We start from the raw sequence: 26,797 nt of genomic DNA, 5'->3' as shown, positions 1-26,797 counted from the left end.
AACAGTCTACTACTGTACAAAATTAGAAAGATTTCGATCAAGTAGGAAAAGAAATTTCAACCTAAAGTTTGCGTATGTTTTGTTTTCATAAATATTCAACCTTCAATATCTTTACTTCTATTGATGCTGCAATATTAAGATTTTACACAATTGTAGAGGTAAGAACAATCTACCACTGTACCAAATTAGAAAGATTTCGATCGAGTAGGAAACGAGTTATTTCAACTTAAAATTCAGGTTTGTTTTGTTTTCAGTAATATTCAACCTTTAATATCTTTACTGCTATTGATGCTGTAATATTAAGATTTTACACAATTGTAGAGTTAAGAACAGTCTACCACTGTACCTAATTAGAATGATTTCTATCGAATAGAAATCGAGATATTTTAAATTAAAATTTGCGTATGTTTTGTTTTCAGAAATATTCAACCTTCAATATCTTCACTTCTATTAATGCTGTAATACTAAGATTTTACACAATTGTAGAGGTAAGAACAGTCTACCACTGTACCAAATTAGAATGATTTCTATCGAATAGAAATCGAGATATTTTAAATTAAAATTTGCGTATGTTTTGTTTTCAGAAATATTCAACCTACAATATCTTCCCTTCCATTAATGCTGTAATACTAAGATTTTCCACAATTGTAGAGGTAAGAACAGTCTACCACTGTACCAAATTAGAATGATTTCTATCGAATAGAAATCGAGATATTTTAAATTAAAATTTGCGTATGTTTTGTTTTCAGAAATATTCAACCTACAATATCTTCACTTCCATTAATGCTGTAATACTAAGATTTTACACAATTGTAGAGGTAAGAACAGTCTACCACTGTACCAAATTAGAAAGATTTTTATTGAGTAGAAATCGAGATATTTTAAATTAAAATTTGCGTATGTTTTGATTTCAGAAAGATTCAACCTTTAATATCTTTACTGCTATTGATGCTGTAATATTAAGATTTTACACAATTGTAGAAGTAAGAACAGTCTACCACTGTACAAAATTAGAAAGATTTCGATCGAGTAGGAAACGAGTTATTTCAACATAAAGTTTGCGTATTTGTTGTTTTTATAAATATTCAACCTTCAATATCTTCACTTTTCTTAATGCTGTAATAGTAAGATTTTACACAATTGTAGAGTTAAGAACAGTCTACCACTGTACCAAATTAGAATGATTTCTATGGAATAGAAATCGAGATATTTTAAATTAAAATTTGCGTATGTTTTGTTTTCAGAAATATTCAACCTTCAATATCTTCACTTCTATTAATGCTGTAATACTAAGATTTACACAATTGTAGAGTTAAGAACAGTCTACCACTGTACCAAATTAGAATGATTTCTATCGAATAGAAATCGAGATAGTTTAAATTAAAATTTGTGTATGTTTTGTTTTCAGAAAGATTCAACCTTTAATATCTTCACTGCTATTGATGCTGTAATATTAAGATTTTACACAATTGTAGAGTTAAGAACAGTCTACCACTGTACCTAATTAGAATGATTTCTATCGAATAGAAATCGAGATATTTTAAATTAAAATTTGCGTATGTTTTGTTTTCAGAAATATTCAACCTTCAATATCTTCACTTCTATTAATGCTGTAATACTAAGATTTTACACAATTGTAGAGGTAAGAACAGTCTACCACTGTACCAAATTAGAATGATTTCTATCGAATAGAAATCGAGATATTTTAAATTAAAATTTGCGTATGTTTTGTTTTCAGAAATATTCAACCTACAATATCTTCCCTTCCATTAATGCTGTAATACTAAGATTTTCCACAATTGTAGAGGTAAGAACAGTCTACCACTGTACCAAATTAGAATGATTTCTATCGAATAGAAATCGAGATATTTTAAATTAAAATTTGCGTATGTTTTGTTTTCAGAAATATTCAACCTACAATATCTTCACTTCCATTAATGCTGTAATACTAAGATTTTACACAATTGTAGAGGTAAGAACAGTCTACCACTGTACCAAATTAGAAAGATTTTTATTGAGTAGAAATCGAGATATTTTAAATTAAAATTTGCGTATGTTTTGATTTCAGAAAGATTCAACCTTTAATATCTTTACTGCTATTGATGCTGTAATATTAAGATTTTACACAATTGTAGAAGTAAGAACAGTCTACCACTGTACAAAATTAGAAAGATTTCGATCGAGTAGGAAACGAGTTATTTCAACATAAAGTTTGCGTATTTGTTGTTTTTATAAATATTCAACCTTCAATATCTTCACTTTTCTTAATGCTGTAATAGTAAGATTTTACACAATTGTAGAGTTAAGAACAGTCTACCACTGTACCAAATTAGAATGATTTCTATGGAATAGAAATCGAGATATTTTAAATTAAAATTTGCGTATGTTTTGTTTTCAGAAATATTCAACCTTCAATATCTTCACTTCTATTAATGCTGTAATACTAAGATTTACACAATTGTAGAGTTAAGAACAGTCTACCACTGTACCAAATTAGAATGATTTCTATCGAATAGAAATCGAGATAGTTTAAATTAAAATTTGTGTATGTTTTGTTTTCAGAAAGATTCAACCTTTAATATCTTCACTCCTATTGATGCTGTAATATTAAGATTTTACACAATTGTAGAGTTAAGAACAGTCTACCACTGTACCTAATTAGAATGATTTCTATCGAATAGAAATCGAGATATTTTAAATTAAAATTTGCGTATGTTTTGTTTTCAGAAATATTCAACCTTCAATATCTTCACTTCTATTAATGCTGTAATACTAAGATTTTACACAATTGTAGAGGTAAGAACAGTCTACCACTGTACCAAATTAGAATGATTTCTATCGAATAGAAATCGAGATATTTTAAATTAAAATTTGCGTATGTTTTGTTTTCAGAAATATTCAACCTACAATATCTTCACTTCCATTAATGCTGTAATACTAAGATTTTACACAATTGTAGAGGTAAGAACAGTCTACCACTGTACCTAATTAGAATGATTTCTATCGAATAGAAATCGAGATATTTTAAATTAAAATTTGCGTATGTTTTGTTTTCAGAAATATTCAACCTTCAATATCTTCACTTCTATTAATGCTGTAATACTAAGATTTTACACAATTGTAGAGGTAAGAACAGTCTACCACTGTACCAAATTAGAATGATTTCTATCGAATAGAAATCGAGATATTTTAAATTAAAATTTGCGTATGTTTTGTTTTCAGAAATATTCAACCTACAATATCTTCACTTCCATTAATGCTGTAATACTAAGATTTTACACAATTGTAGAGGTAAGAACAGTCTACCACTGTACCAAATTAGAAAGATTTTTATTGAGTAGAAATCGAGATATTTTAAATTAAAATTTGCGTATGTTTTGATTTCAGAAAGATTCAACCTTTAATATCTTTACTGCTATTGATGCTGTAATATTAAGATTTTACACAATTGTAGAAGTAAGAATAGTCTACCACTGTACAAAATTAGAAAGATTTCGATCGAGTAGGAAACGAGTTATTTCAACATAAAGTTTGCGTATTTGTTGTTTTTATAAATATTCAACCTTCAATATCTTCACTTCTCTTAATGCTGTAATAGTAAGATTTTACACAATTGTAGAGTTAAGAACAGTCTACCACTGTACCAAATTAGAATGATTTCTATGGAATAGAAATCGAGATATTTTAAATTAAAATTTGCGTATGTTTTGTTTTCAGAAATATTCAACCTTCAATATCTTCACTTCTATTAATGCTGTAATACTAAGATTTACACAATTGTAGAGTTAAGAACAGTCTACCACTGTACCAAATTAGAATGATTTCTATCGAATAGAAATCGAGATAGTTTAAATTAAAATTTGTGTATGTTTTGTTTTCAGAAAGATTCAACCTTTAATATCTTCACTGCTATTGATGCTGTAATATTCAGAATTCACACAATTGTAGAGTTAAGAACAGTCTACCACTGTACCAAATTAGAATGATTTCTATCGAATAGAAATCGAGATATTTTAAATTAAATTTTGTGTATGTTTTGTTTTCAGAAAGATTCAACCTTTAATATCTTCACTGCTATTGATGCTGTAATATTCAGAATTCACACAATTGTAGAGTTAAGAACAGTCTACCACTGTACCAAATTAGAAAGATTTCGATCGAGTAGGAAACGAGTTATTTCAACATAAAGTTTTCGTATTTGTTGTTTTCAGAAAGATTCAACCTTTAATATCTTTACTGCTATAGATGCTGTAATATTAAGATTTTACACAATTGTAGAGTTAAGAACAGTCTACCACTGTACCAAATTAGAATGATTTCTATCGAATAGAAATCGAGATAGTTTAAATTAAAATTTGTGTATGTTTTGTTTTCAGAAAGATTCAACCTTTAATATCTTCACTGCTATTGATGCTGTAATATTCAGAATTCACACAATTGTAGAGTTAAGAACAGTCTACCACTGTACCAAATTAGAATGATTTCTATCGAATAGAAATCGAGATATTTTAAATTAAAATTTGCGTATGTTTTGTTTTCAGAAATATTCAACCTACAATATCTTCCCTTCCATTAATGCTGTAATACTAAGATTTTCCACAATTGTAGAGGTAAGAACAGTCTACCACTGTACCAAATTAGAATGATTTCTATCGAATAGAAATCGAGATATTTTAAATTAAAATTTGCGTATGTTTTGTTTTCAGATATATTCAACCTACAATATCTTCACTTCCATTAATGCTGTAATACTAAGATTTTACACAATTGTAGAGGTAAGAACAGTCTACCACTGTACCAAATTAGAAAGATTTTTATTGAGTAGAAATCGAGATATTTTAAATTAAAATTTGCGTATGTTTTGATTTCAGAAAGATTCAACCTTTAATATCTTTACTGCTATTGATGCTGTAATATTAAGATTTTACACAATTGCAGAAGTAAGAACAGTCTACCACTGTACAAAATTAGAAAGATTTCGATCGAGTAGGAAACGAGTTATTTCAACATAAAGTTTGCGTATTTGTTGTTTTTATAAATATTCAACCTTCAATATCTTCACTTCTCTTAATGCTGTAATAGTAAGATTTTACACAATTGTAGAGTTAAGAACAGTCTACCACTGTACCAAATTAGAATGATTTCTATGGAATAGAAATCGAGATATTTTAAATTAAAATTTGCGTATGTTTTGTTTTCAGAAATATTCAACCTTCAATATCTTCACTTCTATTAATGCTGTAATACTAAGATTTACACAATTGTAGAGTTAAGAACAGTCTACCACTGTACCAAATTAGAAAGATTTCGATCGAGTAGGAAACGAGTTATTTCAACATAAAGTTTTCGTATTTGTTGTTTTCAGAAAGATTCAACCTTTAATATCTTCACTTCTATTAATGCTGTAATACTAAGATTTACACAATTGTAGAGTTAAGAACAGTCTACCACTGTACCAAATTAGAATGATTTCTATCGAATAGAAATCGAGATAGATAAATTAAAATTTGTGTATGTTTTGTTTTCAGAAAGATTCAACCTTTAATATCTTCACTGCTATTGATGCTGTAATATTCAGAATTCACACAATTGTAGAGTTAAGAACAGTCTACCACTGTACCAAATTAGAAAGATTTCGATCGAGTAGGAAACGAGTTATTTCAACATAAAGTTTTCGTATTTGTTGTTTTCAGAAAGATTCAACCTTTAATATCTTTACTGCTATAGATGCTGTAATATTAAGATTTTACACAATTGTAGAGTTAAGAACAGTCTACCACTGTACCAAATTAGAATGATTTCTATCGAATAGAAATCGAGATAGTTTAAATTAAAATTTGTGTATGTTTTGTTTTCAGAAAGATTCAACCTTTAATATCTTTACTGCTATAGATGCTGTAATACTAAGATTTACACAATTGTAGAGTTAAGAACAGTCTACCACTGTACCAAATTAGAATGATTTCTATCGAATAGAAATCGAGATAGTTTAAATTAAAATTTGTGTATGTTTTGTTTTCAGAAAGATTCAACCTTTAATATCTTCACTGCTATTGATGCTGTAATATTCAGAATTCACACAATTGTAGAGTTAAGAACAGTCTACCACTGTACCAAATTAGAATGATTTCTATCGAATAGAAATCGAGATATTTTAAATTAAATTTTGTGTATGTTTTGTTTTCAGAAAGATTCAACCTTTAATATCTTCACTGCTATTGATGCTGTAATATTCAGAATTCACACAATTGTAGAGTTAAGAACAGTCTACCACTGTACAAAATTAAAAAGATTTCTATCGAGTAGAAATCGAGATATTTCAACTTAAATTTGGGTATGTTTTCTTTTCAGAAATATTCAACCTTCAATATCTTCACTTCTATTGATGCTACAATATTAAGAATTCACACAATTGTAGAGTTAAGAACAGTCTACCACTGCACCAAATTAGAATGATTTCTATCGAATAGAAATCGAGATATTTTAAATTAAAATTTGCGTATGTTTTGTTTTCAGAAAGATTCAACCTTTAATATCTTCACTGCTATTGATGCTTTAATATTAAGAATTCACACAATTGTAGAGTTAAGAACAGTCTACCACTGTACCAAATTAGAATGATTTCTATCGAATAGAAATCGAGATATTTTAAATTAAAGTTTGTGTATGTTTTGTTTTCAGAAAGATTCAACCTTCAATATCTTCACTTCTATTGATGCTGTAATATTCAGAATTCACACAATTGTAGAGTTAAGAACAGTCTACCACTGTACAAAATTAAAAAGATTTCTATCGAGTAGAAATCGAGATATTTCAACTTAAATTTGGGTATGTTTTATTTTCAGAAATATTCAACCTTCAATATCTTCACTGCTATTGATGCAGTAATATTAAGATTTTACCCAATTGTACTTTTGATACTGGGTTTAATTGAAATGTTAGTTGTGGAATATTTAAAAATACTAGTTGGTTTTCAATATTTATGTACATTTGCTGTTAGAATGAATGTGTTGGCAACTGGAAGAATATATCTATCTACGTTTTAATAGCTGTAGGTGAGTAAAAAGATCTGATATTATATTTGTAGATATATGTTGTTAGTGTTCAAAAATTATTAAATCTTTGAGAGTTTTATTCCGTCAGAGAGTGAAAAAGAAAAACAGAAAAAGAACCGTAACAGATTATGTTCCTTTAGCCGAAAAGTGGATTTGGTGATAGTTCACTAAAATGCAGTGTTTAGTACTTACTAGGCCCAACAGAGTGTGCTGCCTGCTATCATAGAGGGTGCAAGATGTGGTTTCTTCTTCTGGCGTACATCTTCTAACGGTAGTTTTATTTCTACCATTATGGTTTTCATTTGGTATGTGCTCGTAATCAGATTCTGTAACATAATATCCTAGTCACTTATTTACTCGTTAGAATGTTTTGTTATAGAGAAATTAGAAATTTTCATTATTGAGTCGTTGGAAGCAGATCCTAAGTTCTTTAAAATATGTTTGAAGCAATCATTTTTCTTTTTCCAAAAGAATTATTGAAAACTCATTTTCCAAAATTTATTAGAAATAGAGAGAACTTTTCTAACTTTAACGTTAAACTATCTACTTTTATTTTTAAGTTGATGTCAGAATCAAAATAAACACTAGTGGTCACTGTAATTACAAAAGACTTTTCCTCGACAGGGAGTTGGTACCCTGGCTGTAAAAGGGCCTAAGACTGACAACAACCTCTGTCCACGCAGCATTACACCTGTACATACATACAACTTCTTAGAGCCTAATCTTCCACGAAGCCCGAACGTGCTGACTTCAGAACTAAGATCTCCTCCATTCAGTACACATGTCCCAGCCACTTCCATTTTCCGGCCTTAATGAAGCCAATCATATCCGCCTATAATTTCAAAACCACCTAGCATTCTGACCACTTCACCAATCCTTTTCAGAATTTTCCTTTCCTATCGAATTATGTAAATCTTTTAGGCTTCAACAAGCACTTTTCAAAACAACCGACAATAAATAATGCAAGACGGCCTTACAACTTTGGGTAGATGATTTATTATTTAAACTACATCTGTGACCAAAAATAAAGGGAAGTACACTACCTCTTTCATATGGAATAATATCAGGATTATTGTCTGCGGTAAGTTCAGACTGTTGTTGCTGAACAGTGTCCGCGACCGCTTTCAGTTTAGGAATGTGCTGCTGAAGAACTGGCACTGCTTGCACTGAGTTCTGGCGGCCGCTTGATGACCAGCAATAACGTACTCCTTGGAATATGCCCGTGACCACGGCGATCAGCCCCAGGATGCCGGATATAACCGTGGCCACTGTACTTCCTCCTTGTTTCTCGCCTCCCCACACTCCGCCCACTGCCAACAGTAGTAATATTGTTACGAAAATACAAAATCTATCGTCTCATATTGTTTTAGAGATAAGATTAAGACTGACCAGCTTGAGAATGCGCTCTATATCCTAAATTATGCAGTTCCACACGTTCGCTAACGCCTCTAGAGTTTGAAGAGTACACAATACCCACGAGTTCTGAAGAGGATGTGAATATACGTCCAGATATACAAAACAATGGTGTACTTCTAGTCAAGTTTGTAAGAACTTCTGTAGTTTCTCGATCATGTATCTGCAAGAATTCAAAGTAAACAATAATTTTTTTTTTGTGTCGCTAAAGAAAAAGAAAATTTTACTTATGAAAATTTGTAAATATATAGATACCTCCAAATGATAGAAATTCCTCACGGCTGAATAGTCTATGTCAGCAGAACGAGGCGCTTGTTGACAGCTGATACAAACTTCGGGAAGTGAAGCACTGGTCGTGCCGTCTTCAATTAATGAACAATTCTCCAAAGGTTCAGGCCCACCTGTATAAAGCCATTGTTATATCAGTTCACTTATAAATTAAAATGAATTCCTGGAAGCATTTAACTTCCACAAACAAAATTTGTTGTTTACACATTTCTAATACTGGAGAATGGAAGAGAAGTCCCGTTCTTTAACAACTGGCATTACCACTGACCAGATTTCGCCATTGATTTCGATGCAGAGTTTCCATCTTACGGAGATCTTCCTTCACCAGTATCGAACCATCTGTCCAGGGCGCCATTTTTTGTAATTAGTGAGGTTTCCGATAAATTCAAGAACTGAATAACTCCCTCAGGAAAAGTGCACGCGATGTTTTGGTAATTCGAAACTTGAGCAACTGATTTTGTCCTCGTAAAATGACACATTAATGTATAGTACCATACTAATACTAAAAGCCTGACCTTATCTTACATTCTTTTTTTTTTTATTTTTAGCAACATCCACTAACCGGCTGGTATTACAATGAAGAGACAAGGATGCTCTTGAACGCCGGCGATATTGGTTGCTTTACAGGCCAACGAGCCGTAGTCCGCATCGCTGGCCGGTCTATAGATCAGGGTGGACGAAGGTGGAGATGTGTCCATGGTACCGGAATTCAGTTCCAGAGAGGTGCCGGATGTGTTGTTCAGCAGCCACTGGTAGTCCGTGGCTGGAGGATAAGCGTCCACTTCACAAGACAATCTGATGTCTTCATTTCGGCCAACCGCCACAGTGCGGATATAATTTATTTTGCACACTGGCTTATCTATAAACAATACGAATTGATTTAATAATTTTAAGGATAAATATGGTCCAAACTAAGAATTGGAAGCGAAAAAGAAGCAGCAAGTTATGGAAGCTCTTTCTTAGTTAGCGGTTTGAAATATTAATTAAGAAACAAATTAAAATAAGTAATAACACTTGTTAAATTACGACAATTTAGCGCTAAATACCGTAGGGCAACACTTTTGAACTTTAAACAATATGGTTCTTGAGGAGAAGCCACGCAAGATGAAAGTATTGCCCTGGACAATACGAAAGTATTCTTCTACTTAAGGGTTAATGGTGGATCCAGAACGTCCGTTTGGGCGAGCGACGAATTTAGCAAGACCACGAGGTGTATATGGTCACTATTACTGCGAAAATTCTTTTATATTAACATCATATTGGAATAAACTCAGTAATAATAATATGTCTAAGATTGACCTAAGTATTATAGTCAATCTTGCTGATAAAAACAATTTGATCAAGTAGATTTGATAAACAAACGTTTTGAAATACAAAGAAAATATAAACCTCTTTGGTTTTGTAGAACAAGACCTCCTTAAATTTGTTAATATTGTTTTTTTCAGTTTAGAGAAAATATTTAGGACTTTTTATAATAGTTAGTGAAAAACTGAAGAAAAAGTCAAATTATTGATATACAAGAATTGAAGGAAGCTCCAAACCAGTGCTCCCGGAGAAGACAAGGTTTCTTGAAATCTGTTTGTTTGGACTGTGAGGGGAAAATGGAGGATATGGTGTCAATTTCGTCTGGAGAGGATTGATTAAAGGCTGAAATTCATCCAAACCTAAACAAGTTTGTCGAACTTTAAATTACTTGTTCTTTCAAGTATATGCAAATAACCATGCTCCTAATAACTGTAATTTCAGAGTTCCCTTTTTTATTTTTTGCGAGGGTTTTATTTCTACTGAGAATTAATTAAAGAGCATAAATTAAAATTGAAATTAGATAATTTACAAAAAATGAATTCATCAAGTTCAAAAACTTGCTGCTTATTAATAAAGGAGAACAAAGAGATTATTACCAGGCTACAACAGTTCCACAAAAATTGTAAATAAAAAGGATTACATGAAGAAAGAGGTGGGGTAGCAGACAGAGGCACATCTCCCGGTGAAGCAACCTCGACTCCCTACTTCACTGGTCCAATCTCCATTCAGAGTAACATTGTCCCTTTCTCTCCCAGCAGTTGAGAGCAAGGAGTGGTTGCAGTCTTTCCCACTCAAGCAAAACTTACAATGATCACAATCGACCCAGATTGCGACCTATGCTCATATTATTTCGCTTAACATTTAGATTTTATAACAAATTAAATCCCAATGTGACTTCGGTTTTGTTACTAATTCCAGGCCCATAGAAACTGAATCCATCAAAACCACATAAGAGCTTATTTTGAATCTTATCATCTAGTTTTCTCGTAGAAACTACACAGCATCCAGGATAAGTTGATGCTGGTAGTAGCAGGTATCATCTATTTCATGGAGGAACTTAATTCCACCTTCATAACCCTTTAGAATTGACTTGGCAAAGTTTTCGGGTACTTTAAAAACACCCGTCTGACCATTTAGGTAATAAATAAAAGTGCTCCTGACGTTGAGTATCAGGTTCTCGTTGCCACAGTTCTCTGTTGGCAACCTCTTTGGCCTTCCCCCAAAATGTGAATGCGTAATGGCAATCAATGGTCTAGGTGAGTTAGATGCATTAATTTTTGGCTTTTTTTAGTTGAATATAAATTATTGAAGGACTTTACGCTTAATTCACAGTGAATGAACTAAGTGCGTCAATACTTACAGATGACCGTTAGATGAACGTCATTACTTCGGCCGTCTCCTTCCACGTTGTAAGCTGTACAAGAATAGTTTCCGGCGTTCTTGCGACCAACTGCTTGTATTGCTAAAGCAGAATCTGTAACCATGACACCACCTTTTGGATTATTCGCCACCACCGCTTTCTGCAAATTAACCCAAAATAAAATTCATTATTAAAGATCAGCTGGAAATATTTTGCGTAATCTAGTGCTATTTCATAAGTTAGCATCAAATTTCCTTTTATTTATCGGCAAACTTAACAACTCAACGTTCCTACTCAGCAATTTTCTGCTTTTCACCTCGGGCAGAAATGCTTCTAGAAAACTGTTTTTGGATATAAACATTAAAGAAGATTAGCCGTAGTTTAGATTCAGTTTTCATCTTTCTCATAAGTTAAGTAAGCAAAAAGTTTTTAAAACAACGTCATAATATCTGTCATTCACTAATAATTTAATAAGAACTAATTTTTACCTGGACTGAAACCACAAACTTTACCACTTACGTAAAACACCACGTTAATTTAAACTGAAATAGCAAGAAAAGAGATGCACGCACGCAATTGACAAGGACAGATAGTAAACAGTACCGAAAAACTTTTCGAAATTTCCGCGAGATGAACCCGAAGTGACTTTACGAAGTCTTTGAAGGGCTTCGTTTGCCCACACTTCTAACAATTCACATAAACAATCTCATCCAGCAAGAGTCTAGAACACCCGTGGGCTTCAGCTCGCCATTGAAAAAATAGCAAATTATACAAGGGCAACAACGAAAGCAACAATTTTCATAATTCAGGATGCTTCGCCACAGTCAGAACTATACTGCAAGGATTTGGAGGAGATTAACAGGTAACTATTCAGGTGAATAGGTAAAAAAAGAAAAACTTCTTACATTATGTCTCCAAATGACTTTGTAAGCATTTGGATTCGAGTCCACTATACACTCAAAATATACATCACCGCCTTCTTTAATCTTCTTCGGATTCATTTTTGATCCTAATTCTAATCTTACTTTTGGTAAATCTGAAATAAAAAAGAACAAATTTGATCTTTCTCTAGTTTTTCTCAACTATTTTTCTTTTAAAATTTATCCAGACAAAAGAGGAAAGTTTTTTTTTTTTTTTTTGAAAAGTTAAGTCTTACAGAAAACATCTAATTTCCAAGCTTGTTCCAACACTCCAGTAGCCAGTCTAGGGTTGTGTGCTCTGCATGTAAGTCTTCCATCGTGATCAGATATCAATGGAGTAAATATTAGTTTGGATGTGGTAACGTTCCCATCACTGGAAACCTAGATAACAAAAATTATCTCTTGTATGTCAAAAAGCACTTTGACAAACTTGAATTTCTTTATTTGAAAACATTGAGGTTAAATCAGGAGTGTCTAACAATCCGTTTTACAGCAATTTAAAGAATGATTTTTTTTAAGACTAGAATATCTTGCGGTAGGCTTACTTAGTCCAAACAGTTTATCGCCAAGAAAAACAAGATTAGAATGACGTAATGGCAGAGTTTCATTCTAATGCATTAATAAATTGCTCACCTGTTCGTCAGATGTATTCAACTTAAGGTTGTCCTTCCACCAGGTGATTTTGGCCGACGGCCTGGAACCGTATGACTGGCACTCCAGTGTGAATTCTTTCCCTTTAGACAATGGTTGCCAGGTGTTTACAAACATGACAGAAAGTGGCGCCACTGGAAATATTTATAAAAATAAAAAAAAATTACTCGTAGAAAAAAGAACAACAAAAGTAAACTGGTTGAAAATTTTTGCTAATAAATTTTAAGCTACATAACAATGTACAAGTTGCACGGGAGAAGGTTTCAATTCTGTGAACTTTAACCTGTACAAGTTGCAAAGGGGGAAGGTTTCATTTCTGTAAACTTTAACCTGTCATTTTTTAGATTAAAAAAAAAAGTTCTCTTGAAAAATCTCCGTTGCCACTAACTTTAACTGTTCACAATTCCAAGCTACCAATAATAGGTTGAAGTTTCTATTAAACTTGATTGTGCACCAATATCAGTGTTACACCAAATACCCAGAATAAAATATTTCCATGCAAAAACTTTCGTTTCTTTTTTTTAGAAAAAAAAGAATTTAATATTTTTTCGACATTAAACTTCGCTTAAATTCTTTATACTGATGTAAAAATTGTTAGAAAAGTTTTAGAAAGAGAATGGAGGGAAAACCTGTTGTCGGCATGAGTCAAAACACTAAGACCGTATACTCACTTTACGCCTTATCCAACATATTATTATGACATTACCAGCATTTTTAGGCCTTTAGAGGAGTAATTTTTAATTTTTCTTATTTTTTTTTTATTGTATTTATTTATTTTCTATTAAAAAAAAAACTTTTAATGTGTAGTAAATTTAGATGTTTGGTATGTGAGTGGCAACCCTGTAGAGGGTGTATGAGAAAGGATGACCGTTAGCGGTAGCAGGTCCTTACTTTAGTTTTGTCACTCTTTACGAATGTTATGCTTTGTGTGTTGTGCCTTATGAATTATGTGAATAAACTATATTTATGTTAATTTGTGTTTATTCAAACCCTAAAGTATTAAGTTTATAATTATTATGGTTTATGTGTTATAGTTTTGTGTTATCTCCCATTTTTATCTCATTTCATATTTTACAAATGACAATTTACTCCGCCTACTGTATAGATGGCACCTGTGTGACGCACGAACCTGATATGGACAGGGCAAGATTAATGGAAAAAAATGAGTTTTCTTAGAAGAATGCCGACGTCACCACAAGGAAGCGAAAAGGTTTGGGGAAAACTAGATAAAAAAGGAAAATCGCCAGTTTTTTTTTCTTTAGTGGATGCATTTATATCACAGAGTTATCAAATAGAAAATGCTATTCGGTAAATCGGCAGAGCAAACTTACGATCAGAGCCGATTGAGGCCGAAAACGTATTGTGGGCAAACTATGTTGGTAAAAACTATTTATTTTTTTAACTCAGTGGACCTTAAAACCGATAGTTCGGTTTAGTATTATAAAAAAAAATAAAAAATAACAAAATACTAATTTAAAATGAAAAATAAAACCTAATTAAACAAAAATAAAATATAAGCTAGATTAAAAATAACCTTAAATTTTAATGAAAAGTACAATAAAATGTTTTTTGAAGAGACGATAACCTTTAAAATGAAGAATTAAAAATACACTTTTTTCAAAAAAGAAAAATAATAATGGAGAAAATTAGAGATAAAATTTGATATTAAAATAGATTCATTGCGGAGGCCCCGCCTCTTCATTATAGCCACATGACTCTTCAAGGCCTCACAGTTCCACTCTTATTAGCGTATAATCTAAAAAATCCATTACCAATTCTGCGAAAAATTACATATACTTTTTTGGCAGAGAAAAGTATTGATTTTCTGTAAAAAAAATAGGGGTGATATCTAAAGTAATAAATCACCATAAATATGTAAATATATTAGTGAAAACTGAGGCGCGAAAAGTTTTGGTCTTTTTCTAGAAGCTTTGATTTTCAAACTGCCATAAATGATTTGATTAAATCATTTAATTAATACAAAAAAAAAAAAATTAGTCAACTCGTAAATATTACTTAGAATCGTTGAAGTGTAGCTTAACTTTCAGCAAGTTAGAAATAGAAATAAGCAGAAGGACTGGATTAAGCCGTTATAGCCAGGAAATGACGCCATAGAACTTACTTCCTCGGCTCCATAATGGTTATGGCAACTCAGGGCGGAAGATTATTGAATTTATTGTTCAGCCTTCCGGCCTAAAATGTAACCTAAAACTTCTCTAATTATCTCGCAGAAACAAAAACAAATGAAATTTGTTATTTGTACATTTCTGCCCCGTTTTTCCCCAGTATTATATTTCTTAATGGAATGCCCGCGTCCAAATATTTAGTCAGTATATAGTTGAATGAATTCACGTACACAACATTTCCACAGCGACAGCCGTCATGAGCGGTGCAGTCTTATTGCTATTGTTGGCCACACAGGTGTACGAGGTATGCAGTTGCGATCTGTTCAGTTTCTGCACAACCAACAGTCTTGTGGTGATGTCCATGCCGCCTCCATTTCTTCCATCACTTTTGGTCATACCTACAGACACACTGTTACCATCGCCTGACTTGATTTCCGCTCCATCCAACCACCAACTGAGTTCCGGCCTAGGGCGACCTGTGAAAAGTAAAGTTTTCTTTACTTCCAACAATTACTGATCTACATTGCCCAGGAAATCGGGCCAAGAACCGTTTTTGACGTTGAAGCTTCTTTTTTTTTTTATCGGGAAGAGTAAGATATAAGAGCTGATAGATTCATGGATTAGAAAACCAGAAAGAGTTGAGGATGATAGGAGTCAGGAGATGTCCTGATGAATGGGAAAAAGGATGATTACATAATGTATTAGTTTTTCCGGCGAAAAATTTTCGACTGAACGGTTGGAGCCGGAAGAAAAATCAGTATTCTTGGCTGACCCTCCCATTTTTTAACCAGCAAGTTCAAATCGGAGTAAACTAAATTTTGAAGATCCGTTTTAAAAGTCAATCAAGTTGTCAAGTATTCTAGCTGGTAAGTATTACCACATTTTCAAAAGTATTTTAACTTTTAAGACCAATTAGGTTTCAGTAAATTGCCTTAGATCTGTATTTGTTTGGAGAGAGTTAAATTTGAATGTCTGTCAAGGAGGCAAGTAATCTTGTAAGTAAGTAAGTGAAAGGTTGTCTTACATTCTGTCTATCAAATATTTTCCGTGGATACTCCATCAGTCCTGGGTCAATTTTTGGGAATCAGACAGGGTCCAATACCAGGCTAAAGACTGATTTGGACAAAAGCACAAGTCTTACTTAGGTTTAAAAGTCATATTCTGGTTTTTTATGAACGTTTATTTTTCATTCTTCCAAACCACTTTTCCAGTTGCTATAAGGAGCTGTGGATTGTCCTGGAGAGGAATGAGAATGAGGATATTACATTAGGACGATCTGTAATCCGGAAGGAAGGTTAAAGGTTGCAGTACATGTTCTAGTGTAAGCTCTATGGTCTAGACCCGGTGAATTACAAATTGAACATTTTACCTCCGCTGACCACACAGGTGAGCGACATGCTAGACCCTTCTTCGTAGGGTCCCGCCACCGCAGACAGAGTCTTTCCTCGTTCGTCCACGATCCTTGGCTTTTCTGATGGCACTGAAACAGTAGATGAATATGTAATAGCAGTCATTCTACTGGGTTTGGTGCGGAATACGATTCAAGTTTATCGCCAGAAGCGGTTTAAATAAGAAACAGGAAATACTGTTATTACCTTCAATTACAGCAGCTTACGTAATTAAATTTACTTTGAACTTACAATTTGTACCAAAAAAAGCTAGTTGGATTCAACATTATAATTAATGCATTTTATTTCTAATATTATGCAGGTAGTAAAGCCCTTTTTTCGATTATCGTTTATCGATTCTTTAGAGTGAAACTTCCGGTTTGCTGTTTTACCCAAAAAACATTCTGGTGGCTCCCCTGCTAGCGTCAAAATTCTATTTTTTTTTTCGTCTTTTAGGTTAGCTGACCAAGCCCATTAACAGTTATACTGGTCTATAAGTGAAGACCACTTTTTCGTATGAAAAGACGTCAAACTATGTATTTCCGGCGAATATTCAAGATCTACAAGATTGCAGTACTTTCACTTGCGAAGGGTAAGAGGAAGTAAAAATTCTTCCTTGAAGATCATTCAAAAAGTAACCTGGGCACAGTGTCGTGGTTCCCATTCCATCAGGTTATTTTAAAAAAACTTTGTAATTTTGGGGGTTATAATTAAAGTTCAGTAAAAGCACAATAAGAGCTTCAACGTTTTCTGTTTTTAAAGTTGCATAATTAATTAGGAAGCTCTACGCCAAATTTATCTCCTAAATTACATTTTAAAGCGCTTATATTTGAAGATTGTTCAACTCACTCCTCTCAAATCCTCACAAATTATCTTCTCCACTTTTCTTCTCCGGAGGGATTTGCTAGAAATCTTAGGGACAAATTGAAATCTCCAACCGCTTATCACTCTCTCCATCTCGGCTTGAACGATCCATTTGTCTGCAACCTTGTCAACCATTGTTCACCCTAATACGTCTCCTAATCTTCAAGATTTTGTCAACTCAGTTTAATGAAGTACATGAGGTTATTTTCTTTCTCTTCTTCCTTCTAAATGGAAGTACTGCCATCATGACAAATTTTCCTCATCGTGTTTTTACATCCGAAATATCTGTAATTTCGTCTCTTGTATCGGAAGGGTGTCTTTTTTTTTTTAAATTGGTGTGCACCATAACTTAACCAGAAACTTGTAGACATGTGTTCAAATTTGATATTATATGACCACGACAGTGAAGGTACCGATGAAAATAGGTCAATCGAGAGCACGCCCATAAAGTAATGCCTATTTTTTCAGGTGGGCTTTACGTCCAACTACAAATTAGATGTCGCAGAAGGAGGCGACTAGCAAACATAGTTTACTATTTTCTCATATTAACCATTAAATGAAATCCAAGGTCTAGACCGGGAGAATTGAACCTACTAAACCAACAATACATCTTAGCATTGCGGGTCTAGCCTATAACCACCTAACAAACTTTACTATAAATTTCTCATATTAACCATTAAATAAAATCCAAGGCCTAGACCAGGGGAATCGAACCCACTAAACCAACAATACATCTTAGCTTTGCGGGTCTAGCCTATAACCGCCTAACATACTTTACTATAAATTTCTCATATTAACCATTAAATAAAATCCAAGGCCTAGACCAGGGGAATCGAACCCACTAAACCAACAATACATCTTAGCTTTGCGGGTCTAGCCGATAACCGCTCGGCTACCGTAGCACGATCATAATTTTCAGCGGTTTTCCCAAAAAGTTTGCTAAACTAAGCAGACTAAAACTTTTGATTGCTGTAACTTTATTTCGGAAAAATTTAAGGTCTATTTATGGTGCAAATTATCACCTTTTTTAGTGGCAGTTTAATATGTTGCCCATAAGAATCACTCAATGAAGAAGTACCAAAAATAGTAGACGGTCATTGATTGACTGTTAGCAATATATAGTACTCATTGGTGGACAAACGTTGTACTTGTCTGTCTCGAATCAATCGTTGTCAAAATTGAACCTAATGGCATCCCAGTTGACGTCCACCATATGTACAAGCTGTATCTTCCAAGATATGGAGTCAATGAGAAAGGTTGGATTTTTTGGACATGATCCTGATACAGCTTAGTTTTTTGGGGGGGGGGGGGAGAGGGAATTTTCATTTCTGTCTGGACATTTAGAGAGCACTGGCTGGAGCTTGGAGGTTGGACAGGTTTGAACAGGTTTAGAATTTTTCTCACTTTTTACAGCAGTCATCCGCTAATATGCCCACGTTTTGGGAATTTTACTGTAGAATCCTTGATACTTGTTGGTTCCTTTGATGACTCCAAAAGACGACTAAAAAATTAAATTAAACAAGGAACACCAAATTTCTTAATTATTAACTACAGAATTCGCAGTCTAGGCAGAAAGTCAAGTTAGTGTCTTACGCAGAAGGGTTGATGAATATTCCAGGTATCCCTTTATTATTTATAAGAATTTTCTCTACTCCCTCTCCCCATTCTGGGAATCCAGTAGGTTATACCCGTTTATAACGTAATCATGGTTGGCCTGCTAGCCCAAGATGTAAATTCTAAATTATTAAAGTGTTTGTAGCGTTACAAGCAGTGGTGGCCCTTGTAACCCGGGTCTGGCTTGGGAAACGCCAAGATATAAGTTCGCTGGGTAATCATAATAAGAAGTAAAAAAAAGGCCAAGAAAAGAATGCTCTTTGAGAAGCGCCCATGTGCTAGCTTGAATCTGAGAGCATGAAAAGGTCCTCAGCAAGGAAAACTCAGCATACATTTCCAAGCAGTTTTCTTCTATACACTCTTTCTTTAGAGATTTATTTAACAAGATATCTTTTTCTGTTAGTATTTACTCTTTCTTTTACCAGTCATACTTTCTTTTACGAGGGTCGTTTGAAAAGTCCGTGCAAAGTCAGAGAGATAGCACCACTGGCGCGTATCGAGGTTATGTTTAGTTAGTAGCATCTCTTGGAAGAACACACACCAAGTTTCAGCCAGATCGGTCTATTTCTTTGTGTTTGGCATTCGTTTGAATCGAGGAAGTCGAGTGATTTTCAAAAAATGGACGAAAAAGAATTTCGTGTGTTAATTAAACACTACTTTATGAAAGGCAAAACGCCTCAGGAGACTAAAGAGAAGCTTGATAAACATTATGGTGACTCTGCACCTTCGATTAGAACAGTTTATAAGTGGTTTCAAAATTTTCGGAGTGGCCATATGGGCACAAGTGACGCTGAACGTTCTGGACGCCCTGTTGAGGTTACTACTCCAGAAATCATTGATAAAATCCATGATATGGTGATGGATGACAGAAGAGTGAAGGTGCGTGAGATTGCTAGTGCTTTGGGCATCTCGAATGAACGGGTACATAATATTTTGCATCAACATTTGGACATGACAAAGCTATCCGCAAGATGGGTGCCGCGATTGCTCACGCTTGACCAAAAACGAAATCGTGTAAGGACGGTTTGCAGCTGTTCCAGAAGAATCCGCAGGACTTTAAGCGTCTTTTCGTCACTGTGGATGAAACATGGATACATCACTTCACTCCTGAGACCAAAGAACAATCTAAACAATGGGTTACCAAGGGGGAATCTGCGCCAAAAAAGGCGAAGACCGTTCCTTCGGCCGGAAAGATTATGGCGACTGTCTTTTGGGATTCGCAAGGAATAATCCTCATCGACTATCTGGAAAAGGGTAAAACTATTACAGGTGCATATTATTCATTGTTATTGGACCGTTTGAAAACCGAGCTGCAAGAAAAACGCCCACGATTGGCCCACAAAAAAGTCCTTTTCCATCACGACAACGCACCAGCTCACACCTGGTGGTCGCAAAATTAATGGAAATAGGGTTCCAACACGTTTCACATCCCCCCTATTCTCCAGACTTGGCTCCCTCGTACTACTATTTGTTCCCCAATATGAAGAAATGGCTGGCGGGAAAAAGATTTTATTCAAACGAGGAGGTGATTGCAGAAACGAATGGCTATTTTTCAGACTTGGACAAATCCTATTATTCGGAAGGGATCAACAAACTAGAGCAGCGTTGGACGAAGTGTATAAGCCTAAAAGGAGACTATGTTGAAAAATAAAAAAGGTTTACCCCAAAAAATTAAGTAGTTTTTATTTTTGCACGGACTTTTCAAACGACCCTCGTATAAGCTGTTTGCCTGGTTTTGCGGAGATTAGTTTGTCTGTATGCCTGGATAATTTTAAAAAGGACATTTAAATTTTTGAAATTTGGTTAAGGAGCCCCCCCTCCACCACATTAAGCTTTTGGACTAATTCAGCCAAACGGAAGTGAACTTCACTAAATTACTTTTTCAATTTTTTCGTCGAAAACACTAAAAAATTCACTTCCAAACTCTCTTACCAAATTGTATACATTTGGGTGTACTCATTTTATTTGTAATTGAAATCCTAGGAAAATAAAAGCACTTTTTTAGGACAAGGGACAGTTAGGATTTGTCCTTCCATGGTACCTTTTCTATGTTAATGTGTTAAGAAGAATATAATTCCCAATTAAATTCCAAATTTTAAGAATATAGTTGAACTAAAAGTTATTTTATTGAATCGATTATCAATTATTATCGATTAAATTTCTTTTTGTTTATCGAAAATGATTTTTTGATTACAGAAAAAAACTTTATGAAATTAAATCGAAATTTTCTATTTAGAAAAACAGAGGGAAAATTAATTCAGTGTAGGGAAATTTCTTACTTCTGTCCAAAGTTTATTGTCAGCATCACTGATAGAATCGATAAGACGAGTCGATACGTTCTGCGATTTTCAGGTTGATATAGACGAGTATATATTATATATCCCAAAGAGTTTCTTTTTACTCAGTGGTCTTCAAAACATATTTCCGGTGGTGTAAACTAGGAAGTCTGTCCGATTACAATACTTCCTCCCACACATAGGGTAAGAAAATGCAAAAAGAACTAAACTTTGACGCGGTAACAAATTTAAATAAAGTTTGTTTGAACTTAAAGGGGAACCATGCTAAACAGAACTTAGAACAGTAAAGTCAATATTTGAACACTGATTCTCCAGGATTCAGTTTTCCACTTCCACCAACTTCACATCATCCAGGACCACCAGCATCTCTATAAGTGCATTCATTAATCATAATGATAAATATACAGGACTAGCTTCCGGCGTAAAAATTAAGTAACTCGCTGAATGCATTAAATCAGCTTCAAGTACTCTCTACATCCTGTATAAAGTATTCACCTTGATCGGAAGGGCGACTTTGTTTGCTTCCGCCAAGTGGAACGGAAAATATTGAAAATCCTCTAACTCATAGAAGTGTACAAACATACATTATATTGGTTAAAATTTAAAGCTATCTGGAGAGACTTGTTTGTTTTGCTTAGCTCTATTTTGGAGCTAACTCTAACGATCACAAACTAGGGCAAAGAAGGTAACTTTTGAGGGTTAGATTAGATTGATTAACGTTTATGGATTGGTGGGATATTGTCCTGGGGTGCCGAAGTCCATTCCTGGCTTCATGATAGAAGGGGGTTGTTGCCCAGGTATTACAGCCAAAAGGGAAATGTTTTGTCCATCCTTTGTTGCAAAATGGTGTGGATCTCTTCCTGATTTTTGCAAGGATTGGAGTCGCTTTTGGGGTATCATCTCCCCTGGACTCTTTGCCAAACTTCTCAAACAAAAAATTTCTCAGACGGTGTAATTGCCCATTTTCTTAACCCCGATGGCCAAAAAAAAAGAGACTGTCTCACAATACTGATGTTTGCCGAGCTTTGTCAGAAGCTGTAAATGGCCAATTAAGACCCCGTACCTGCTCAGTCTCAAGGCACACATCTTCCAGGAATGGATGATTTATCCACTCTATCCTCACTGTTGGCAGCCCTATATTGGCCCTCTATCGCTGGAAATACCCGCTTGGAGCCTGCGCCGAGTCCAAATAAAGTGATTACTATTTAGTAAATGGTCTGTGTGTATGTGCAGGAAATTTAACTATATATCCGGTTTCGTCAACTTCTTCGGGATCTAGGAAAAGAGATTTCCCATCCTGAAGTATTACTTTACAATTTTCTTTACAATGGGCACGCAGACTCATTGCTCACCTATGGGAAGGGGACAGGGCATCGGTTTACTTCCTGTGAAGTGGCACTTTAACGTAACATACTCTTACAATGTAGGCGCCACGGTAGCCGAGCGGTTATAGGCTAGACCCGCTAAGCTAAGATGTATTGTTGGTTTAGTGGGTTCGATTCCCCTGGTCTAGGTCTTGGATTTAATTTAATGGTTAATATGAGAAATTTATAGTAAAGTATGTTTGCTAGTCGCCTCCCTCCACGACACCTAATTGGTAGTTGGACGTAAAGCCTGCCTGAAAAAAATAGGCGATTACTTTACTTTACTCTTACAATGTTGTAGTTTTTTATTCCCTAACAACAACAAATTTAGGCGAGGGGTAGACAGCCCTTTAAACAATAATTTCTGGATGATGTTTGGTGTTAAAAATGGTTAATTTTAGGAGTAATTTTTATTACTCCAGGAGTTATTATCCAGAGTTTTGTGGCTCTGAACTTTGGAAAATGTAATTTAAAAAAAAAAGTTGAATGAATACAACACACCAGTGCTTTAAAGCATGTTGCTTAACATCCGTTCCAAGTAAAAGGATAAACCCCCCAAAAAAGGGGAAAAGAGAGAATAATAAATATAATTTAGAGAAGATAGAAAAAAAATATGCAGCAGAAGACTTTGGAAGTGGCGATATGACGGTGGTAGATGTAAACCGTAGAAGAATCTGGAACAGAGTTAGAGAAAGAGAGTCGCCAGATAAATAATGTAGCGGCACAAAGACTGCAGGGACTAACTTGTTGCGGTTCCAGTCCCCACTCTTCGGCTAATAGTGCCCTCACTAACACAGATTCCTCTACACTGTAGTTCTTGCACTCAAACACACACATACACAGAGACACATCTTAACATAAACTCCATTCCTGGACGAACATATACAACCGCAATTGACTTTGGGATTACAACACAGCCTTGTTCTTCTTCTTCTTCTTTATTTTGCTGGCAATTCTTAAGAGCAGCCTCAGTCAGAGTGTGAAAAGGGCGAGTTGCAAAAAAAGGATGACAAAGGGTTGCCTGGGTAGTTTATGTGTGTGTGATTCCAGACACTGAGTTGCTTTCTCTTCCCTTTACCTTCTAGCCAGTGAAGCCTTAATAAGCTCCAGGTTTTCTAAACCTAGCCCACAACCTTGAGCTGTTGTTAACTCCGCAGTTAATTGAAACTACATTATCACTGTCCATTCCTTTACTCTCTCTCTCTGTGTGCAACGCCAGCCAACAATGACCATCCCACTGAGCATTAAGGAGTCCTTCCCAGAGCCAGCCTGCTCGCCGTATCCTCTACTTCCGCTCATTGCTGTCATTCTCCCGCTCTCCACAGTAAAAAAACCAGTGACCTTTCCTGTTCACCCTTGCAAACCGACAGCTAGTGAGTTCGTTTCCTTTTAATCACCTGTTTTTGTTTGTTGTAATCTCCCTTCCCAGTTGGCTCTACCTTTTTTTGTTTGCCACATTTTTCATTATCTTTTCTTCCAGTGGGGAAAATAAACTTTAAAGGTTAAAATAACACTCTTTCCAAGGACCTACTTTCTTCTTGTCCCTTGCTTTCGGCTCTAAGCTGCTTTCTATCCCTCCCCTCTCTCTCAACACACACACTTGCAGAGTGACATAGTTACGATGGCGTCATCTCTTGAGACAAGGCTCGCATTTCAAGAAGTTCTCTAAATGCTTTCAAAAGTGGAGTTAATGATGCTCTTTCTAGGATGACATGAATAAATCCTTAATTGTTCCAGAAAGTTCTAAGTGAGGGCAGCCCTGAAGTGTCGAATCCTGTTAAATACATTGATGCTGTACAGTTCTAAGACAGGATAAAGAACGGAAGGAAGCAGTTTCAGTTTAATTGTAGTGTGTGATTGTAATTTAAGTTACTCTGCAGGTAAAAGTAAAGTAATTGGCTATTTTTTCAGACGGGCTTTGAGCCCAACTGCCAAATTAGGTGTCGCGGACGGAGGCGATTAACAAACATACTTTACTATAAATTTCTCATATTAACCATTAAATTAAATCCAAGACCTAGACTAGGGGAATCGAACCCACTAAACCAACAACACATCTTAGCTTTGCGGGTCTAGCCTTACATACTTTACTATAAATTTCTCATATTAACCATTAAATAAAATCCAAGGCCTAGACCAGGGTAATCGAACCCACTAAACCTACAATACATCTTAGCTTTGCGGGTCTAGCCTATAACCGCTCGGCTACCGTGGCGCCACCGCAGTAGATTTTTTATTTCAGAGAATTTTATCAAATTACTAAAAACATTACTATAAGTTTTCCACACCTTATCTTGTACTTCTTAAAAGGAAATTTTATTGTAATCCAGTAGTTTTTAGATTTTTTACAATTTGGTCACTGTATGTGTGCATAACAACAGTAATTCAATAACGAAAACTTTAAAGTTTAAATTAGATATTTCCGATAATTATCGGTCCATTCCGGAAGTTCATTTCACGGAATAGATTATTTTTTTTTTTTATTGAGAACAGTTAAAATGATTTTTGGTTACCTATTAATGGCTAGTGAGTAACCAAATTGAGGCTATAGAAACTAACCTCAGTGCCCTTATCAGATATTTATATTATTTCTGTTATCTCATAATGATAATACGAAGTCTTCTTTGAGACTAAAAAAAAATAAAAAAAAGAAACGAACGAACAAACAAAGCAAAACAGTGAGCACAAATAAAGAGCGGGCAATGTAGAAGGTATATGTATAAATATCTTGGGCAGAGTTGTTTGGAAATGGGATGGTTGCTGCTAACCCGACCGAGTAGAAGAAAAATATAACCTGGTGAAACCTTTTAGATATTGTATTATCCCGCGCGCCCGCAGCTGTACAGGGTATGGGCCCCCGTTCCCGCGCTTTCACTACCCGCAGTGCTGCCACCTGTATCAGTAGTGATGTCGATGCCAACTTGATCTTACTCACTCATACTCTTCTACTTTTTTTCTTTCTGAGGAGGAAAAGGCTCTAGTTCCAGGTCTACGTGGGGGCATTATGCCGACCGAACTGTGTATACTATATTATTGCTTTCACGTTTAAGACGACTATTTCTTTTCTTTATTTTCTACTACTTGTATTGTTTCTTTATTTATTTATTTTTGTTCTCTGTTTTCTTCGGTTCTCTTTGTTGTATAGAGAACAGCGGAGTGTATTATATTGTAGGCTAGCATAAATAACTTGTATCATACTATATTGGATATGTATGAGTTTTCTTTACACTCTCGGGCTCCTTTATAATACACCATATCTAGGATTTTCTCGCGTCCATTTATATTTTATTTACACTTACCTTTCTTTTTAAGAATAGCTTTTCATTTATTCTCCTTTAGTTTTCTAAGATAAATTTTCTTTTTACAGTTTAACTCGGTATAGCTCGGACCGTTGTTCGGCTATGATCGTACATACTGTTTTAGTTCGGCTATGATCGTACATACTGTTGCAGTTCGGCTATGATCGTACATACTGTTCTAGTTCGGCTATGATCGTACATACTTTTTCAGTTCGGCTATGATCGTACATTCTGTTGCAGTTCGGCTATGATCGTACATACTGTTACAGTTTAATAGTTTCGTTATTCCTGGTAACCAATAAGTCGTTAATTAGGTTCTGTTCATTTTTTTCGAATAAATAGAAAGCTAAAGAGATTATAATTGTTGGAATTGCAATCTCCTCTTAAAAATCGCAAAAATAAGAAATCGATTAGTTTCCGATAATTAGTTAGAGCATGGCTTTATTCTATTAATTCATGATACAAGTGTTTTGGGCTGATTGGATGATGAGTTCCTCGGCATATCTAAGATGAAATTCAATCACCATAATCACCAAGCCAACTTTAATTTGTACTTGCTTTAGCTTCGTTAATTGTTACACTATACAATAGATTAAATCGATCTTCGATCGATTCAACCGCACTACGTAGGCGTGTACTGATTGATATTATGTCAAATTTTCGATTTTAAGTTGTCAGAACTAAAAACATTGAACATTGATACGTAGAGGTTAAATTTCGTTCTCCTGGGATAGAGTGACAGTTCGATTCCTCATTACTTGGAATAAAAGGAGCGACCGAGCTAAAGAGGCATCACTTACTTCTATCATCTAAACTATAACTTCCGGCGAGATTGAGATTGACACAATTTGTA

General features: G+C 34.5%; 1 protein-coding gene and 1 long non-coding RNA gene across 2 annotated transcripts in view; one reads left to right on the top strand and one right to left on the bottom strand.

The window, feature by feature from the left end:
• Nucleotides 1-26,797, bottom strand: part of LOC141453590 (nephrin-like) — a 123,058-nt gene that overhangs the window by 47,180 nt on the left and 49,081 nt on the right. Inside the window, exons 3-13 of the mRNA XM_074126974.1 lie at nt 16,488-16,598; nt 15,349-15,594; nt 12,975-13,126; nt 12,578-12,722; nt 12,327-12,457; nt 11,422-11,581; nt 9,319-9,615; nt 8,724-8,869; nt 8,445-8,631; nt 8,099-8,365; nt 7,248-7,381 (exon numbers count right to left, since the gene is read on the bottom strand). Of these exons, the coding sequence (XP_073983075.1) occupies nt 7,248-7,381; nt 8,099-8,365; nt 8,445-8,631; nt 8,724-8,869; nt 9,319-9,615; nt 11,422-11,581; nt 12,327-12,457; nt 12,578-12,722; nt 12,975-13,126; nt 15,349-15,594; nt 16,488-16,598 (1,976 nt within the window). The remainder of the gene's footprint in view (nt 1-7,247; nt 7,382-8,098; nt 8,366-8,444; nt 8,632-8,723; nt 8,870-9,318; nt 9,616-11,421; nt 11,582-12,326; nt 12,458-12,577; nt 12,723-12,974; nt 13,127-15,348; nt 15,595-16,487; nt 16,599-26,797) is intronic.
• On the top strand, nt 6,849-12,457 carry LOC141453593 (uncharacterized). The gene is made up of 3 exons (XR_012458086.1): nt 6,849-7,055; nt 7,144-10,428; nt 11,424-12,457. It is a non-coding gene; the product is annotated as an uncharacterized lncRNA (long non-coding RNA).

The sequence above is a fragment of the Rhodnius prolixus genome, unplaced genomic scaffold (genome assembly GCF_049639745.1).
Source record: "Rhodnius prolixus isolate KJV_2025 unplaced genomic scaffold, Rpr scaffold_3, whole genome shotgun sequence".
Classification (NCBI taxonomy): Eukaryota; Metazoa; Arthropoda; class Insecta; order Hemiptera; family Reduviidae; genus Rhodnius; species Rhodnius prolixus.
This window is presented reverse-complemented; position numbering and strand designations above follow the sequence as displayed.